The sequence below is a fragment of the Ochotona curzoniae genome, unplaced genomic scaffold (genome assembly GCF_017591425.1).
Source record: "Ochotona curzoniae isolate NIBS_2020 unplaced genomic scaffold, NIBS_Ocur_1.0 scaffold_4937, whole genome shotgun sequence".
Classification (NCBI taxonomy): Eukaryota; Metazoa; Chordata; class Mammalia; order Lagomorpha; family Ochotonidae; genus Ochotona; species Ochotona curzoniae.
The window spans coordinates 4,336,946-4,355,374 of NW_024467126.1; the positions used below are offsets into that span (position 1 = coordinate 4,336,946).

General features: G+C 64.8%; 1 protein-coding gene across 1 annotated transcript in view; it reads left to right on the forward strand.

The window, feature by feature from the left end:
- SHANK2 (SH3 and multiple ankyrin repeat domains 2) overlaps window positions 1–18,429 on the forward strand; it is a 269,178-nt gene that overhangs the window by 7,373 nt on the left and 243,376 nt on the right. Inside the window, exons 4-8 of the mRNA XM_040970662.1 lie at window positions 361–469; window positions 6,759–6,910; window positions 7,260–7,427; window positions 9,934–10,050; window positions 13,662–13,739. Coding sequence (XP_040826596.1) covers window positions 361–469; window positions 6,759–6,910; window positions 7,260–7,427; window positions 9,934–10,050; window positions 13,662–13,739 — 624 coding nt within the window. The remainder of the gene's footprint in view (window positions 1–360; window positions 470–6,758; window positions 6,911–7,259; window positions 7,428–9,933; window positions 10,051–13,661; window positions 13,740–18,429) is intronic.

Genomic DNA, 18,429 nt, shown 5'->3' on the forward strand with positions numbered 1-18,429 from the left:
CACCAATGCTGAGCCCAGGGAATGAGGTCAGTGAGTGCTGAGGGATTGGCAAAGGCTGAGAGAGACAGCGGCCACCAGGTGACCCCACGCTTGGCAGGCTGAGAGAGACAGCGGCCACCAGGTGACCCCACACTTGGCAGGCAGAGACAGCGGCCACCAGGTGACCCCACGCTTGGCAGGCTGAGAGAGACAGTGGCCACCAGGTGACCCTACGCTTGGCCCCAGGGTCCCACATGCACAATGAGGCTATTTAGTGCCCCCCCTGGGGCTGGCAGGGCCCCGCTTCCTCCCTGTCTCTGGTCAAGGGTGAGTCCAGGTCAGCTTGCCTTAGCCTGTGACAACTTACTTGTCTGTGTTTAGACCAATCTGAAGAAGTTCATGGATCATGTCCAGCACCGATTGGTGGAGAAGATTGCCAAGATGCTGGACCGAGGCCTGGATCCCAACTTCCATGACCTGGAGACCGGAGGTAGGCTCCTGGGAGAAGGCAGGGGTGGGGACCTCCACACACCTCCCTGTGTGGGGGTGCTGCCGGCAGCCGTGGCACCTGCTTGGCCCGGTGAGCCTGGCGTGTGTACATATGCCATCCCTCCAGAGCTGCCGCTCTTCCCAGCACCCACAGCAGGTGCATGGGGCATCGTAGTTGGAGAGGCAGCTGATCTGTGTGTGTGGAGTTGTCGGGTACCAGCCCCAGGCAGGGTGCTCTGGGCCCGGGTGCAGCACCCAGCAGGCATGCACTTGCTGAGGCAGCTCGTGCCCCGAGCGCCTCATTCATTGCTGGACGCCTGGCGGCTGACACCTCGGAGACCTTTGACACTGCCCAGGCAAGGCCCCCGCCCTGCTCTGTCCTGTGCTGTGGGAGCCGGCCTGTGTGGCGTCGGCAGTGAGTGGCCCCTGCGGGCTTCCCTCCATGGCAATAGCAGCCCCAGGTTGAGGACCAGAGCTGTCTCAATGTTGCCCAGTGTGGGGGAGAGCAGCCGAGGGGGCCCTGGTGGGCACAGCTGCTGAGGCCACCCCACGGGGTGCTTTGAGTTGCTCAGTGTACACTCCTCTTGTTTGGTGGAGGACCCTGCTGGCGCCCAGTGCCGGACAGGGATGCTGCTGGGGTGCTCACCCCGCCATTGGCCTCACTGTGCTGTGTGTTGAAGGTTCGCCATGAGTGGTGGGAGACCGGCTGGCAGGGCGTGGGGTTGGCTGCTGATGGCAGCTAGGACAGCTTAGCTGCACGGGTGAGGCCCAAGGGGGCCTCAGCCCCACCCACCGAGAGGAAAACCTGAGCCCTAACCTTCCCACGCTCCCGGTCGGGGTCACCGGCAGAGCTGGTGCCTGGGCAGCCCGGGGCCTAGGGAAGGCAGAGCCTGCTGGTCCTTGCATGCCAAGGCCACCTGCTTCCAGGACCACATCCCCACGCCTTGGCTGGAGAGATGGAAGCCGCCCCCTTCCCGGCCCCTCCCCGCAGAGTCCCAGCGCGGGATCCTGTACGTGTCCCTGGGCTGTGCATGCCTGAGGCAGGCAGATGCACGGGGTGCCCGGCGGCCTTGGCTCGGCATCCAGCCCTCCAGGGACCCAGCGAGGTGAGAGTCTTGGCAGAGCCTGTCCTTGACGCTCAGTTTGTGGAACTGCTGTTGAACTAGCTCCGGGGGGTGGTATGCCTGGAAGCTGGCTCGTTCTGTTGTGCTCTCTGCCAAGCAGGGCCCTCCTCCCCTCTCCTCCCTCCTCCCCTCTCCTCCCTCCTCCCCTCTCCTCCCTCCTCCCCTCTCCTCCCTCCTCCCCTCTCCTCCCTCCTCCCCTCTCCTCCCTCCTCCCCTCTCTTCCCTCCTCCCCTCTCCTCCCTCCTCCCCTCTCCTCCCTCCTCCCCTCTCCTCCCTCCTCCCCTCTCCTCCCTCCTCCCCTCTCCTCCTCCCCTCTCTTCCCTCCTCCCCTCTTCTCCCTCCTCCCCTCTCCTCCTCCCCTCTCCTCCCTCCTCCCCTCTCCTCCCTCCTCCCCTCTCCTCCCTCCTCCCCTCTTCTCCCTCCTCCCCTCTTCTCCCTCCTCCCCTCTTCTCCCTCCTCCACTCTCCTCCCTCCTCCACTCTCCTCCTCCCCTCTCTTCCCTCCTCCCCTCTCCTCCCTCCTCCCCTCTCCTCCTCCCCTCTCCTCCCTCCTCCCCTCTCCTCCCTCCTCCCCTCTCTTCCCTCCTCCCCTCTCCTCCCTCCTCCCCTCTCCTCCCTCCTCCCCTCTCCTCCTCCCCTCTCTTCCCTCCTCCCCTCTTCTCCCTCCTCCCCTCTCCTCCTCCCCTCTCCTCCCTCCTCCCCTCTCCTCCCTCCTCCCCTCTCCTCCCTCCTCCCCTCTTCTCCCTCCTCCCCTCTTCTCCCTCCTCCACTCTCCTCCCTCCTCCACTCTCCTCCTCCCCTCTCTTCCCTCCTCCCCTCTCCTCCCTCCTCCCCTCTCCTCCTCCCCTCTCCTCCCTCCTCCCCTCTCCTCCCTCCTCCCCTCTCCCTCCTCCCCTCTCTTCCCTCCTCCCCTCTCCTCCCTCCTCCCCTCTCCTCCCCCCTCCCCTCTCCTCCTCCCCTCTCTTCCCTCCTCCCCTCTCCTCCCTCCTCCCCTCTCCTCCTCCCCTCTCTTCCCTCCTCCCCTCTCCTCCCTCCTCCCCTCTCCTCCCTCCTCCCTCTCTTCCCTCCTCCCCTCTCCTCCCTCCTCCCTCTCTTCCCTCCTCCCCTCTCTTCCCTCCTCCCCTCTCCTCCCTCCTCCCCCTCCTCCCTCCTCCCCTCTCCTCCCTCCTCCCCTCTCCTCCCTCCTCCCCTCTCCTCCTCCCCTCTCTTCCCTCCTCCCCTCTCCTCCCTCCTCCCCCTCTTCCCTCCTCCCCTCTCCTCCCTCCTCCCCTCTCCTCCCTCCTTCCCTCCCCTCCCTCCTCCCTCTCCTCCCTCCTCCCCTCTCCTCCCTCCTCCCCTCTCCTCCCTCCTCCCTCTCTTCCCTCCTCCCCTCTTCTCCCTCCTCCCCTCTTCTCCCTCCTCCCCTCTCCTCCCTCCTCCTCCTCCCCCTCCTCCTCCCCCTCCTCCTCCTCCTGCAGCAGGGGTACAGGCTGTGACCCCGACCTCTGCCTGAGTGTCCAGGGGCGTCCTGAGCCGCCGGAGCAGTCAGTGTCCGCCCTCCTCCCTGGCTCCCCACACCGCCTGCTGTGACCCCTGGGTGGGGTCCCGTCCGTCCAGGGCAGGGCCGCATCTGGAGCTCTGGGCAGTACCCCGTGGACAGCAGAGCTGGCTCGCGTTCTCTCGTCCCTGATGCCGCGTGCCCCCCATCCTGTAGTTGGGCGCCAAGCTGGCCGCTCTCACATGGGGGAGGAGCCGAGAGCAGTGACTGACAGGCAGGGGGACTCCCTGGGGAAGGGCCGGTCAGTGGGAGGTGGACGCCCGTGCTGATGCAGGCAGTGTAGGCTGGTGAACTAAGGACTCCCCCAGGACGTCGTCCCCGCCTCCCACACTGTGGCTGGAACCCTGGGCTGAGACAGGTGGCCTTCCCAGGCGCAGCCACGTCCTGTCCAGTGCCCGGGAGGGCCAGCATGGCTGCAGGAGGGAGGCAGAGCGCCTGTGACGCGTCCCTCGCCTGTATCCACACCGTTCCTGGCTTCCCAGGGGCCCTTGCCCAGCTCCCGCGTGGCCCAATTAAGGAGGATTCTGAGCCTGGAGGGGCGCGCTGGGATGCATGGTCCAGGTCTGGCTGCCACTGTACCGAATTTTCTGGGAAGTGCAGTGCTCAGAATGTGGGGGCCTGTGGCACCTCTTCAATCTCCAACTGTCAGGGGGAGTGGAGGCGCCAGTCTCCTGCGGACTGTCCCCTTGGCCACCGCACGACTGCTTCCGGCTGGGCGGCGCAGTGCCTAAGGAAGCAGCCAGTCATCCCAGCCTTTCTTGTTTGTGGTGTGAGGGGCGGGAGAACGGCCTCGAGGAGGATGAGGTGGGAGAGAGGGGAGAGCAAAGGCGGCCAGCAGGGCCAGCCTGGCAGTGCAGAGCCGGTGGCAGGGCGGCCAGCCTGGCAGTGCAGACGGGGCTCCCGCGGTGGCAGGGCCGGTGGTGCCACGGCCTGACATGCCGCCGTCCTGTGGCTGCTCCATGTCTGACCCCGCTCCGTGTCGGGCACTGGCCGCGGACTTGTGCCCTTGCCGCCTGCGTGGCCGTCAGAGCGGCAGGCCACGCTGTCACTGGTCGATCCTGGTTCCCCGGGGCTCACCCCTCCGTCTCACGGTCCGTGGGTCTGGACAGAGGCGTGGTGGCCGGCGTCCTCGCTCGCAGCCTTCCACATGGTGGCGTCCCGTCCTGGAAGGTGCTGTGTGCCCGCCTCCTGACCCGCCTCCTGACCCCGACCCCGCCTCCTGACCCCGACCCCGCCTCCTGACCCCACCTCCCTGGCCCGCCTCCTGACCCCGCCTCCTGACCCCACCTCCCTGGCCCCGCCTCCTGACCCCGCCTCCTGGCCCCGCCTCCTGACCCCGCCCCTGACCCTGCCTCCCTGACCTGCCTCCTGACCCCACCCCCGGCCCCGCCTCCTGACCCCTCCCTGACCCCGCCTCCTGACCCCACCTCCCTGGCCCGCCTCCTGACCCCGCCTCCTGGCCCCACCTCCCTGACCCGCCTCCTGACCCCACCTCCCTGACCCGCCTCCTGACCCCGCCTCCTGACCCCGCCTCCTGACCCCACCTCCCTGGCCCACCTCCCTGACCCGCCTCCTGACCCGCCTCCTGACCCCACCTCCCTGACCCGCCTCCTGACCCCACCTCCCTGACCCGCCTCCTGACCCCACCTCCCTGGCCCGCCTCCTGACCCCGCCTCCTGACCCCACCCCTGGCCCCGTCTCCTGACCCCACCTCCCTGACCCCGCCCCTGACCCCGCCTCCTGACCCCACCTCCCTGACCCCGCCTCCTGACCCCGCCTCCTGACCCCGCCCGAGCCCCCAGTGCCGCGGGGGCAGAGCATCCTTGAGGAGCTAACGTGAGCTCCGTCATCCTGCTCTCCCCAAAGGCCTGCGTGTTCCGTGTTCCGTGCAGGGATTCTTCCAGGTCCCCGTGTGACACCCCAAGCCCTGGGGCTCTGCCGCTGTTCCCAGCGTTCCTTGCTGTATCAGTCTGATGACCTTGGCATTGTTTTTCTGAGTTATTTTTGTAACAATGTTTTGAATCTACATTAGGGTCACTAGTCATATAATCTGTGTTTACCTTTTTTAAAGTTATTTTTTAATTGGAAAGGCAGATTTACAGAGAGGAAAGACAGAGAGAAAGATCTTCCATCCACTAATTTGCTCCCCAAGTGGCTGCAACAGTTGGAGCTGAGCCCATCTGAAGCCAGGAGCCAGGAGCTTCTTCCAGGTCTCCCACGCAACAACACACGCGCGATCCAGCACCCGTGCCATTCTCTCCGCTCACCGTGTGCTGCGCTAAGCGGCCGTTTGGTTGGCAGCCCTGCTGGAGCCGCCGGCCTTCTCCCAGGGCGGGTCTCACGCAGTGGTGGGCAGTGGCTGAGCTCTCCGCGTCACGCTCAGGTGCCACAGTGGCGGTCCTCGGCTCGCACTCACCCGCCTCCTCCCTGCCTCCAGAGAGTCCACACAGAAGACGCCGCCTGCTCCCCTGCTCTGTGCTGCAGGCTGCATTCTCACCCCTGCCCATTGTGGCTGTCTGAGCACATCCAGCCACTTCCAAAATGTGGTGCTTCTCCCCCCATGCGTGGCTCAGGTGGAGGAAGACGGGCCCATTTCAGAGGTTAGACGTGTTGCGGGACCAATATGTTTCAAAAAATTTTTATGTATTTGAATGTCAAAGTCAGAGCTGTCTTCCCGCCCACTGAGTCGAGCCCCACGTGGCTGCAGCAGCCAGGAGCCAGGAGCCTCCTCTAGGTCTCCCGCGTGGGTGCAGGGGCCCAAGCCTTGGGTCGTCCCTGCTGCGTTTGCAGGCGTGTTAGCAGAGAATTGGGTTGTAAGTGCTCACAGGGGATGCCGCAGGCATCAGCAACTTAGTTTACAGCACCACAACACTAGCTCCTCTGGAGCTTTTAACAGCAAAGACACACCAGCAGGCAGCCACGGAACCAGCAGGCTGCCATGGAGGAATACTTGGAGTTAGGGTGCCAGTTCCTGTGTGGCTGCGAGTGGCTTGGGTGGCTCATTCGTGCATGTGGGACAACTGGCAGAACTGTGGCCCCTTGCCATCTGCCCCACGTCCTCTTGGGGTGCTTCTTTCAGCGCCCCTGGGGAGAGAGCCCTTGGACATGCTCTTTGCAGATTTGCTGTCTAAGCTGGAGGTGGTCTGGTGAGGGCTCTGTCTCGTCCAGGGTGGGTCCTGGCCAGAGAGGAGCTTCTAGAACCTTCTAGAACCTTGCAAAGGCTGTGTGGGTCCTTCGAGGTGGCTCCGCCCTCGTGGTTCCTCAGTGTTACTTGGGACACGCTCAGCAGGTGCAGCGGGCGGGGCTCAGTGGCAGGTGGGGCATGGAGCCAGTGGTTTTGCCCTTCAGGATGGGCCAAGGTCACCAGCTGTGACCACAGCACAGGGCCATCTGGTGACCTGCTTTGGGCCCTCCGAGTCCTGTGCTGCATGCAGGGAGAAATCCTTATTGTCCTTGGGGGTCCTCTGGCCCAGGGTGGGCACCCCCTCCGCTGCGTGGCCCCTCGAGCTGCCCTGGCGGACGGCACAGACCTCTTGAGCTCAGGTCCCCACCTGGGCACAGGGTTGACTGCAGGAGGGAGTCGGCTCCCCGACTGTGGGCTCTAACCGAGCCTGCTTGGGGATCCCTCAGAGACCCCGCTGACCCTTGCTGCTCAGCTGGACGACCCCACTGAGGTCATCAAGGCTCTGAGGAACGGCGGGGCGCACCTGGACTTCCGCGCCAAGGACGGAATGACCGCCCTGCACCGCGCTGCTCGCTGCCGCAACGCTGTGGCCCTCAAGGTCAGTCCGGGACCCCTCTGGTGTCAGCCCCTCCTCCCAGGGGACATGGCATGCTGCCTGCTCCTACTCAGGAGCCTGGGTGGGGTCCTGAGCCGGGTGTGCCGGGCCGTGTGGGGTTTGTGTCTGGGCTCTGTCCGCTGTGGCTCCCCCAAGCCTGCCAGGTCAGGACCGGTCTCAGTACCGCTCTACACACCTGGGGCTGGGAACATTGCTGTGCGAAGTTGGGGTGTCTCTAACGGGGGAGCCCCCTTCCCTGCAGCCTAGTGCCCCCCAGCTTCCTCCCCGTTCATCTCACTTGGTCCCCAAGGCATCGCGAGACCCTGGGCTGTAGCTTTGTATTTCTTGCTAGACGCTGTTGGAGCTCGGGGCCTCCCCCGACTACAAGGACAGCTATGGCCTCACGCCCCTGTACCACACGGCCATCGTGGGCGGCGACCCCTACTGCTGCGAGCTTCTGCTGCATGAGCATGCCAGCGTGTGCTGCAAGGACGAGAATGGCTGGCACGAGGTGCACCAGGTACGGCATGGGGCACGGGGCCTCCAGGGATGCAGGGCGGTGACCTGAGCAGCCCTCTGGGCTCCCCCTGCCCTGCCCCCATGCCCTGCATAGCACCAGCAGGTGCCAGGAGCTCCATTTTAAGAGCACACTTGGCTGATCGAAGGCCAGCAGCTTGTAGGAGGACTCAAAGGAACTGCTGAGGGGCTGTCGTCTGCCGCTCTGGGCTCCCCCTCCTCCATCCCTGTGGAGGCCCCTGGAGGGACGCTGGCACTGCTGCGAGGTGGGCATGGGCTCAGGCCTGGCAGGGAAGGTGGACAAGGCCGGCCCTTCCCAAGTGACCTGCGTTGACCCGGCCAAGCGGGGCCCCGTCTGTGTGTCCTTGGGTGTGTCTGCCGGGACACAGGCTCAGAGCCTTCCTCACCCCCGGCCAGGATGGTGTCTGGTGCTTGGGGGCCTGGCCCCTCTCCCAGCCCCCTGTGGCTCCCTGGCTGTTTCAGATCCAGGTCCTGCCTGCCCTCTGCAGGCGGATGTCGGAAGAGCACTTTTCTGTCTTAGCAGGAGAGTCCCCTCCTGGAGCCTGCACTGGGTGTTTCCTGAGTGCCTGGGGCTGCCCCTCACCGCCAGGTCAGCCTTGGGCACTGGACTGCAGGGTGACCCATAGCACAGAGCGAGCGAGGGGCTGCTCTGGGGCCTCTCCTGGGGCCTGAGTCGGGACACCCTGCTCCTTGCCCTGATGCTGGCTTGTAGCTTTAGCAGGAGTGCCTAGCAGGTGGCAGTGCAGTGTGGGTGGCTGGCTTGTGACCAGCCAGGAGGTTGGGGAACCCAGAACCTGTCCGGGAGCAGTTTCCAAATCCAGGCCAGGAGCCCCGGAAACGGCAGCTGCGGGTGGCGCCTGCACCCACAGCCCGGGCCTGGAAGGTGGTTATGTTGCCTGGGTTTGGAGTCTGTGTTTGGCTAGCGGGGGTCCCCTTGGGGTGTCTCCCAGTGGCCGCAATCCACAGCTCGCCCGTCAGAGCGGGGACCACTCTGTCCTCCAACCCCAGCTGCCCATGCCCCTGTGCCCAGCAGGTGGCAAGGGAGGGTGTGAGCCAAGGCTTCTACTCCCAGCTGCTCGGGGCAGGTGCAGAGTGGCTCCGTTCCGAGTGTTGTGAGCTGTGCCAGGATGGCCCTCACCCCAGAACAGAAGGTGTCCAGGCCGGGGGTGGGTCAGGATGCCAGCTGTCTCCGCAGGACAGGCCGCGGGGTGGGTTGGGATGCCAGCTGTCTCCCCAGGACAGAGGGCGTCCCGGCCGCGGGGTGGGTCGGGATGCCAGCTGTCTCCCCAGGACAGAGGGTGTTCAGGCTGCGGATGGGTCAGGAGGTCAGCTGCCGGGCAGGGGCACAGGAAGGGCTGGAGCCAGCAGAAGGCCCCAAGCATGTGCTTGCCACACACCTGCTCCAGCACTGGCCCACAGCCTCCTTGGCCTTGGCCATACTTGACCCCGGTGAGACATGTGACCCCACGCTGGCCCCTGAAGCCTAGGTTTGCTGGAGGAGAGTGGGGTACAGTCATCCTGGCCCCCCGTCTTGAAGCCTTGTACCCTCCTGTTTGCTGTGCCCACGGACGGGTCTCAATCCACATACTGCAGGCTGTTACCATTACCATTCTAATTTTTTTGTGTCTTAGATTTTTTTTTTAAATCATTGATGTATCTATTTGAGAAGCAGAGTGACAGAGAGGAAGAGGCAGAGAGAGATTCCATCTAGTGGGTCACTTCCCAAATGACCTCAGCAAGCCACGAGCCAGGAACTCCATCTGGGTCTCCCACGTGGGTGCCAAGGACCCACGCCGTCCCCAGGAGGCTCCTGCAGGAACTCGGGGTGGGACTGTCCACGTCTTCTCATGGCTCCCTCACCGTGGGCAGTCCAGCATGTCCATGTGTGGGGCCTGTGCTGTGGTGACCTCCTCTGGCCGTGGGACCTGGTCCCGCGTGATCCTGCCAGGGGCCGTGGTTCTGCCGACAGGCGAGGAAGTGTGCGGGAGGCTCAGGGCAGGCTAATGTGACGAGGGTCAGGTTGGGGCCAGGACACCGGAGGGGCCTGTACCACACACCTGCTACCCTGGGAGGCCTTGAACGAGCAGAGGGTCTCGCTACAGGCTGCCCCTCCTGCATGCTCTGAGGGCTGGGCTGGTCTCCTGGACTCTGGGGCTCATGCTCAGAGCCCCTGTTGAACAGCTGAGTGCAGCCCCCCAAACCTGCCCTGAGGGGCCTTCGCCCCAGCCCTCAGCTGGAAATGTGCACACTGCCCCTTGCTCCCCGGCGGGCAGCTGTGCACGGGGTGGGATGATGGGGGGTGTGGCCTGACCGTGGGTGTGGCCAGTGCTGGTGGGCGTGCCTGGGGGTGTGGCCTGTGATCGCAGGTGGTGGGCATGGCAGACAGTGGGTGTGGCCAGTGCTGGTGTGGTGCCCGGGGGGTGTGGTGCCCGGCGGTGTGGTGCCCAGCCAGGGGGTTCCTGCTCACTGCATGATTCGGGGGGTTCCAGGCCTGCAGGTACGGGCACGTGCAGCACCTGGAACATCTGCTCTTCTACGGGGCCGACATGAGCGCCCAGAACGCCTCGGGGAACACGGCACTGCACATCTGCGCCCTCTACAACCAGGTCAGCGGGAATGCGCCGGGCAGGGCGCTGTCGGGGACGGGGGAGGAGCCTCCTGGCTAGCGGTGTGCCCGGCTGGGCCCGGTGGCAAGGGCCACCCAGAGCCGTCAGCTCCCAGGAGCCGTCTCGTCCAGCACCCAGACGCAAGCTCCCCACTGGTGTTTGCACGCTGCGAGACCTGTTGGAAGTTCAGGCCTGGCGTTTCTGAATGTGTCCCCACCAAATCAGCTCCCCGCGCCCCGTGGCACACTGGGTCCTCCACTTCCTGTCCCTGGGGACCCCGTATCGGGGGGAACTCTTTGGGAATGATTGGCCATGCTATCTCAGCAAGGTGTCCTGGGTGACCATCCATATGCGAGGTGACCACCCACGTGGGATCTGTGTTCATACACGGTTCAAGCCATCGGTGGCACCATGTATAACAGTGTCACTTTCCTGTGTCACCACAGCACCCTGGCCCTGGCCCCACCGTCCATCCCAGCCACACCCTGGCCTTGTCCCCACCGTCCATCCCAGCCACACCCTGGCCCTGGCCCCACCGTCCATCCCAGCCACACCCTGGCCCTGGCCCTGGCCCCACCGTCCATCCCAGCCACACCCTGGCCCTGGCCCTGGCCCCACTGTCCATCCCAGCCACACCCTGGCCTTGTCCCCACCGTCCATCCCCGCACTCCCTGTCCCCACCGTCCATCCCCGCCACACCCTGTCCCTGTCCCCACCGTCCATCCCCGCCACACCCTGGCCCTGTCCCCACCGTCCATCCCAGCCACACCCTGGCCTTGTCCCCACCGTCCATCCCCGCCACACCCTGTCCCTGTCCCCACCGTCCATCCCAGCCACACCCTGGCCTTGTCCCCACCGTCCATCCCCGCCACACCCTGGCCTTGTCCCCACCGTCCATCCCAGCCACACCCTGTCCCTGTCCCCACCGTCCATCCCCGCCACACCCTGGCCTTGTCCCCACCGTCCATCCCAGCCACACCCTGGCCTTGTCCCCACCGTCCATCCCAGCCACACCCTGTCCCTGTCCCCACCGTCCATCCCCGCCACACCCTGTCCCTATCCCCACCGTCCATCCCCGCCACACCCTGGCCTTGTCCCCACCGTCCATCCCCGCCACACCCTGTCCCCACCGTCCATCCCCGCCACACCCTGTCCCTGTCCCCACCGTCCATCCCCGCCACACCCTGTCCCTGTCCCCACCGTCCATCCTAGCCACACCCTGGCCTTGTCCCCACCGTCCATCCCCGCCACACCCTGGCCTTGTCCCCACCGTCCATCCCAGCCACACCCTGTCCCTGTCCCCACCGTCCATCCCAGCCACACCCTGTCCCTGTCCCCACCGTCCATCCCAGCCACACCCTGGCCTTGTCCCCACCGTCCATCCCAGCCACACCCTGTCCCTGTCCCCACCGTCCATCCCCGCCACACCCTGTCCCTATCCCCACCGTCCATCCCCGCCACACCCTGGCCTTGTCCCCACCGTCCATCCCCGCCACACCCTGTCCCCACCGTCCATCCCCGCCACACCCTGTCCCTGTCCCCACCGTCCATCCCAGCCACACCCTGGCCTTGTCCCCACCGTCCATCCCCGCCACACCCTGGCCTTGTCCCCACCGTCCATCCCAGCCACACCCTGTCCCTGTCCCCACCGTCCATCCCAACCACACCCTGGCCCTGTCCCCACCGTCCATCCCAGCCACACCCTGTCCCTGTCCCCACCGTCCATCCCAGCCACACCCTGGCCTTGTCCCCACCGTCCATCCCCGCCACACCCTGTCCCTGTCCCCACCGTCCATCCCCGCCACACCCTGTCCCTGGCCCCACCGTCCATCCCCGCCACACCCTGTCCCTGTCCCCACCGTCCATCCCCGCCACACCCTGGCCTTGTCCCCACCGTCCATCCCCGCACTCCTGACGGACCCTCAGGAGCGTGGAGGTGCCGACAGAGATCTCTCATGCCCTGGCCCCCCGTCCCCCCGGGCACACCCCGCAGCCAGGGCTGGGCCAGGCCGAAGCCAGGAGCCCCAGCCAGGTCTTTCATGCGGCGGGCAGCAGGGGCCTGGACACTGGATCCTCCACCCAGGTGCCCCATGGTGGGCAGCAGGCTCTGAAAGTAGGGGCTGGCACTCTGTGACCCACACGCCCTGCTGTGGGCTGGGGCCTCCCTACGGGCTGGTTCTGGTGGGGGAGGTGGCCTGCGACATGTCAGCCTGGTGGGCATGACCCCAAGGGCACAGGTCAGGGGTGGCACTGGTGCTACATGGCCCCCAGGAAGCATCCTGCCAGCCTCGGCCTTGCCTCTGGTTGCACTGGCAGTCCATGCTAAGGCCCACCTGCTCTGGCCTTGGTCCTGGCCACCATAATTGGCCTTCTGTGTCCACCTGTTGCCACCTGTGGTCAAGGCTCATCACTTTGGTCCCCAGGACCGCCTGAGGGCTCTTCCTGCCCTTCTCCCCACCCTCCCTGCCCTTCTCCGTCCTCCTCCTTTCTCTGCACTGCAAGCTGTGTGCTGCAGCCTGGGGTTCTGTCCCTAACGCGGGCTCTTGGGTGGACACAAAATAGGACCCAACGGCAATGATTATAGAGGACGCAGGCTGGGGTGTGTCCATGTATGTGGTCCCTCAGCCCTGCAGTGACGCCCCCTCCCCGCTCACGGGCGTTGGGCCACCTGCCCTAGGCCGAGGAAGGCCTCTCCTTCCTCACCCTCGTCTGCCTCCTTCCTGGGCAGTGGGCCCCTGAGCCGCACCGGCCCCTTCTCTCAGACGCCCCTGGGAGCGCTCCCCCTGGCTTGAAAGTGCCTGTCCTACTGGGACGAGTTTCTCGTTATGTTGTGTCCATCTACAATTGGCTGGGTGAAGAATGTTCTAGAATACTGCCCCACATGCCATGCCTGCATCTTTCCTCATCCATTTTTCTATGTTTTGCGTGTGGTTTCCACATGTCAAATGTTTTAAACATGTGCAGATTTCTGGGTGCTGTCCTCATCCCGGGCTGCAGCTGCCAGCCAGGCCCGGCCGCAGCCTTCGTGGCCAGCAGCGGGGTGAGCCGGGGGTGGCCGGTAGCTCGGTGTCTTCCAACTCTTTGCCTTTTAAATAAATCTTAGAAATGGAATCTTGGATCATATTTCTTTAAGATTTATGCTTTATTTATTTACGCTTTAGTTATTTGAGTTGGAGAGGAGGAGAGAGGAAGATGCTCCATCCACTGGCTCACTCCCCACATGGGCCGCAGTGACTCAAGCTGAGCTGATCTGAAGCCAGGAGCCTGGAGCCTCTTCCCAAATCACCCGTGTGGGTGCAGGGTCCAGGCCCTTTCCTAGTGCATCAGCATGGAGTGGACCTCAAACCAGCGCCCTCGTGGGATGCTGGCACGGCAGGCTGAAGCGTAACCCACTGTGCTTCAGTGGATCTTGCATTTCTACAGATTGGGCCATTTTCAGCTGATCCTGGTTCACCCGCTCCTTGCCTCTCTGGGGAGGGAACACGCTCCTCCCCCCAGCTTGGTGGTCTCTCGTGCACCACGGCCCAGGAGTGGGGGCCTCGGAGCGGCTCACGTGGGCCGGGTCTACGCTGCCCAATTCACTCGTGGGCCTTCCTCTTCTTGCTGTGCAGGACAGCTGTGCCAGAGTGCTGCTGTTTCGAGGGGGAAACAAGGAGTTGAAAAACTACAACAGCCAGACGCCATTTCAGGTAAGAGCAAGTGGGACATTGTGGCGAGCCCAGGGGTGGTGGCCGTGGGATGATGTTGCAGCAAGCCCAGGGGTGGTGGCCGTGGGGGAGCGTCACAGCGAGCCCAGGGGTGGTGGCCGTGGGGTGGCGTCGCGGGGAGCCCCATGGTGGTGGCCGTGGGGCGGCGTCACAGCGAGCCCCGTGGTGGTGGTGGTGGCCGTGGGGCGGTATCACGGCGAGCCCCGTGGCCGTGGGGCGGCGTCGCAGCAAGCCCCGTGGTGGTGGCCGTGGGGGAACGTCACAGCGAGCCCGGGGGTGGAGGCCATGGGACATTGTGGCGAGCCCAGCGGTGGTGGCCGTGGGATGATTTTGCAGCGAGCCCAGGGGTGGTGGCCATGGGGCAGCATCACAATGAGCCCGGGGGTGGTGGCTGTGGGGCGGCGTCGCGGCGAGCCCCGTGGCGGTGGCTGTGGGGCGGCGTCGCGGCGAGCCCCGTGGCTGTGGGGCGGCGTCGCGGCGAGCCCCGTGGCTGTGGGGCAGCATCGCGGCAAGCCCCGTGGCAGTGGATGTGAGCGTGGTGCACAAATTCCCCTCCTGGCTCAGTGCTGGAGCCGCCGACCTGCCAGGTGCCTGTCTAGGCTGCTTGTCCCCTGTCAGGGTGTGGGGGCAAGGTGGCTGCTGGAAGTGCTGGCTCCTTTGGCTGTCCACCGAGCAGGGCAGCTTCCAGCACCTCTCCTGGGGAGGGGGTTCGTGGCTGTCAGTGGCCCCGCTGCACTTAATAACCACAGCCTGTGAGCTTGGCTGTGGGTTCCGTGCTGAGCCCCACAGGCCCGGGTCCCAAGCTGTTTTTTTTTTTTTTTTTTTTTAAAGATTTATTTTTATTATTTTTTCATTGGAAAGGCGGATATACAGAGAGGAGAGACAGAGAGGAAGATCTTCCGTCCGATGATTCACTCCCCAAGTGAGCGCAACGGGCCGATGCTATGCCGATCCGAAGCCAGGAGCCTCTTCCGGGTCTCCCACGCGGGTGCAGGTTCCCAAAGCTTTGGGCCGTCCTCTGCTGCTTTCCCAGGCCACAGGCAGGGAGCTGGAAGGGAAGCGGGGCTGCCGGGATTAGAACCGGCGCCCATATGGGATCCCGGGCGGCAAGGTGAGGACCTTTAACCACTTGCGCCACCGCGCCGGGCCCCCAAGCTGTTTTTTTTAAGTAATCAAATACAGGCAACACTGCACGTTCAGATGTTTTGTTCCGTGGCATTGCCCACCTGCAGGATGGCCATGTAACGCTGACCAGCTGGCAGCCGCACCAGTCCCTCTCTCTGTGCTCAGCCCCTACACCAGCCACGTACCTGAACACACAGAGGCACCCCGGGGCGCCCTGTGCCTGGCCCGTCCGCTCTCCTCCCAATTCCCTGGGCCACCCTGGGCGTGCCTCCCTCCTGGGCGGCTGGGCGGCCCCGCTGGCAGCTGGGAGGCATCTGTGCTTGTGACCCCGTCACCAGGCAGCAGACTCTGTAGGGCGAAGTTGTTTGTAGCTGGAAGCAATGTTTTAACACTCAGGTGGGACGCTGTGGCCAGGGTCCTGGTGCTCGTCTCTTTTGGAGCTGGTGATCGGGTGACTGGTGGCCATGGCTGGTGTGCTGTCCATGTGGCCACGTGGCTCCACGGGGCAGGACCAGGTTGGGCGCACGGCCTGAGTCCCTGGCTTGGCAGGGGCAGTGAGGAAGGGCGCAGGCCCGAGTGACCCCAGATGCCACAGCCGTCCTTATGCACTGCACCGAATGTGCCAGGAGGGAGAGCGTGGCCAGAATCAAAGATCCTGAGCTTTCCGTGCCTTGGTGGGAAGGCGGGAAGGCCTGGCGGCTGTCTGCTGTGGGCGGAGCTGGGTGCTCACTGCAGGACGGGTTGTGGACGCCAGGCCTGGCGGAGTGTGGCCTTCCTGCAGGGTCACCCGCCCCTCCATCTGGGCTGGCTTGCAGCTTTGCGTTTTCTGGCGCCCAGCGGGAAGAGGACGGCGGGAGACCGGCCCTGGGTCTGCCTGCCTCCGTGGTCTGACCTAGCTCCTGCGCTCAGTCATTCAGGGGTGGGTAGGCGAGGGTTCTGCACCCGTGGCAGGGCAGCTGCCCGCGGGGAGGCATCCAGCGTGGTGGCCCTGCGCCAGCCCCAGGGCAGCAGCGTAAGGAGGAGACGGGAGCTCGGTTCTGGGTGCTCTCCTGGCTCCATGGTTCCGTTGCTGCGTGGGTCCCGCAGGAAGCCCCTGCGGAGTGGGATCAGGAGACAGTGTTGAGCTGTGTGTGTGTGTGTGTGTGTGTGTGTGTGCGTGTGCGCGCAAGCCTGCTGCCCACGCCCTCCCGTGTGCATGGCTTTCCAGAGCCTGGGAGGACCAGGCGGGGGGACCAGGACTGAGAACACAGCATGTGTCTTGGTGTGTCACGGCCGTCGCTCCTGTGTCTGGGTCAAGTTCCAGGTCGGCTGGCGAGGCGGCGTGGACATCCAGGCCCTGGGACCTGGCTCCTCTGCCCCTGGGAGGGATCGAGCGGACACCGTGGCCCAGGACGGGGCCTCCATGTCCTCCTCCGTCCCTGTTCCCAGCAGGTGCCCCCGGCTGCACCTGATCCGCCTTCATCTGCTTCTGCTGTCAGACTCCACCCTGGCCGGAGGACCCTCCCTGGGCCCGTCCAGCTTCCGCAGGGGCCCGCCCCACTCTAGACTCTGGTCCCCCACCTCTCAGCCAGCCTGGGGACCCTGTGACCTCCTGGGGGCCATGTGACCTCCGGGGGACCACGTGACCTCCGGGGGACCACGTGACCTCCTGACATGGAGAGCTGCGGTCACCTCTCGTGCGTGCCCGGATGTTGGGGTGTCAGCTCTCTGCTTCTCAGTGGAGAGGTTTGTAGTTCTCGGGGGGTGCTGAACAAACTAGAAGGTTCTTGGAGGGCGTATAGCTGCGTGCCCCAGTCGGAACAGAGCGTGAAAGGGCATGGCTTGCTGGGGGCCTGGGGGGTGAACACGTGGAAGCAGAGACCAGCCTGGGCTTGCACTGTGGGGTGCCACTGTTCCAGTGAGCCCTGAGAAGGTTCCAGCAAAGCCCAGACCGGAGAAGATTGAAGGGAACAGTGGGTCCCCCGAGGTTTGTTCATGTCGGGAGGGCGCTGGCTCACCCCGTGGGCGTCTCCCCAGCCCTCTTGCACTCTTACAGCCCCGAGGTTGGTGTTCCCACCTGAGAACCCGATAGCAGCTCTCCTTTATCTAAAGACAAAACAAAAACCAAAAAAACCCCTCTACCTCTGCTGTACATAACCTAATAAAAGCTCCCCAGTGGAACCACCGTATATAACATAATAGCAGCTGCTCCCACCGCATCTAACCTCTTAGAAACTCCCCTGCCTCATGGTTCCAGTTTCAGTGGATGTGCTGCCGAAGCGAGCGCCTGTGCCACATACCACCTGGCAGAGGCTGCTCTCTCTGCGTAGGACCCACCGCGGCCACTCCCGCCTTTGGAGCCCTCGGGAAGTGGAATGTTGAATCCTCCGTGCATTTGGGCTGCCAGCCGATGCTTGGTGACGTGTCGGCTCCAGGGCATAGCTGGTCCATGCCGCCAATGGTGGGACATGCTCGCTCAGGTTGGGCAGCGCGCAGTTCTAACGATTGCAAAGGGGCAGCTGAGGTGGTGTCCTGAGACAGGTCACCCTGGGGTGGGCGTTGAAACAGCAGGGTGAGCTGTGCCCCACAGTAGAGGGCCCGGGCTCGATTCCTGGCTTTGCACCTTGGCCCAGCGTCAGCTGGTGCGGACCTGGGCGGCCGCCTGTGAGGGCTCAGGTGCTTGGTCCCTGCCCCGACATGGGAGGTCTGGGTGTTCCCGGGGGAGCTGTTTGTTTGCTCTGTGCCTCTTGAACAAGGCCACCCCAGCCCGGAGCTCCCTGGGAGGAACAGACCCTGGAGGAGGGGTGTCCTGTCCCCGGGAGCTGCCTTCTGGCTGTGTCGTGCCAGCTCCCAGTGCAGCGCCCAGCACTTGGGTGCTGTGAGAGTGAGGGCTGTGAGGGGCTCTGACCCTCCGTGCCCTCTGTTCCTGGGGTGTCGTCGAGTTACGCAGAATAACCTGGACCCTGGTCGCGAGCCAGAAATCCGGGGCGCCCAAGCCCTCCCAGGACCGGCACTGGGTTTCCCTTGGTGATGTGTGTTAGCCGCCGGGACCGTGTGCAGGGCGCGGTCCAGAGGGGCTCTCAGTCGCCGTGACGCTGACACGGCCATGTGGATCTCAGCAGGAGATGCTGCCGGAAGCAGGTGCAATCCCCACTCGCCTGGGGCATCCTCCGGCAAGTTCACAGCCATGTCTTTGGTAATTCGGTTACCCGAGAGCTTCATCAAACACCTGGCACTGGGCCAGCACTGCTGGCTTCGGCGTGGGAAGGGGTCCCTGCTGCGGTGGCCTCGTGGCCACCACCACCACGTCCATCCAGGCAGGGGGCGACACAGGTGGAGGGTGGTGATTGGAGGCGTTTTCAGAGTCTGTGTCTCCCTCGTCTCGACCACAGGCAGCGCCCCGGTCTGGCCTACAGTCGGCGTGCTTGCGGGTTAAACCAACAACATCCCGGGGCACACCAGGCAGAGGGCCGCAGCTTCCCGCTGTGGGGTGCGGGGACGGCTGTGCTGCCCCAGGTGGCATGTCAGCCAGCCCGGCTGTGGCCTTGCTCTCTGCCCACTGTCCATC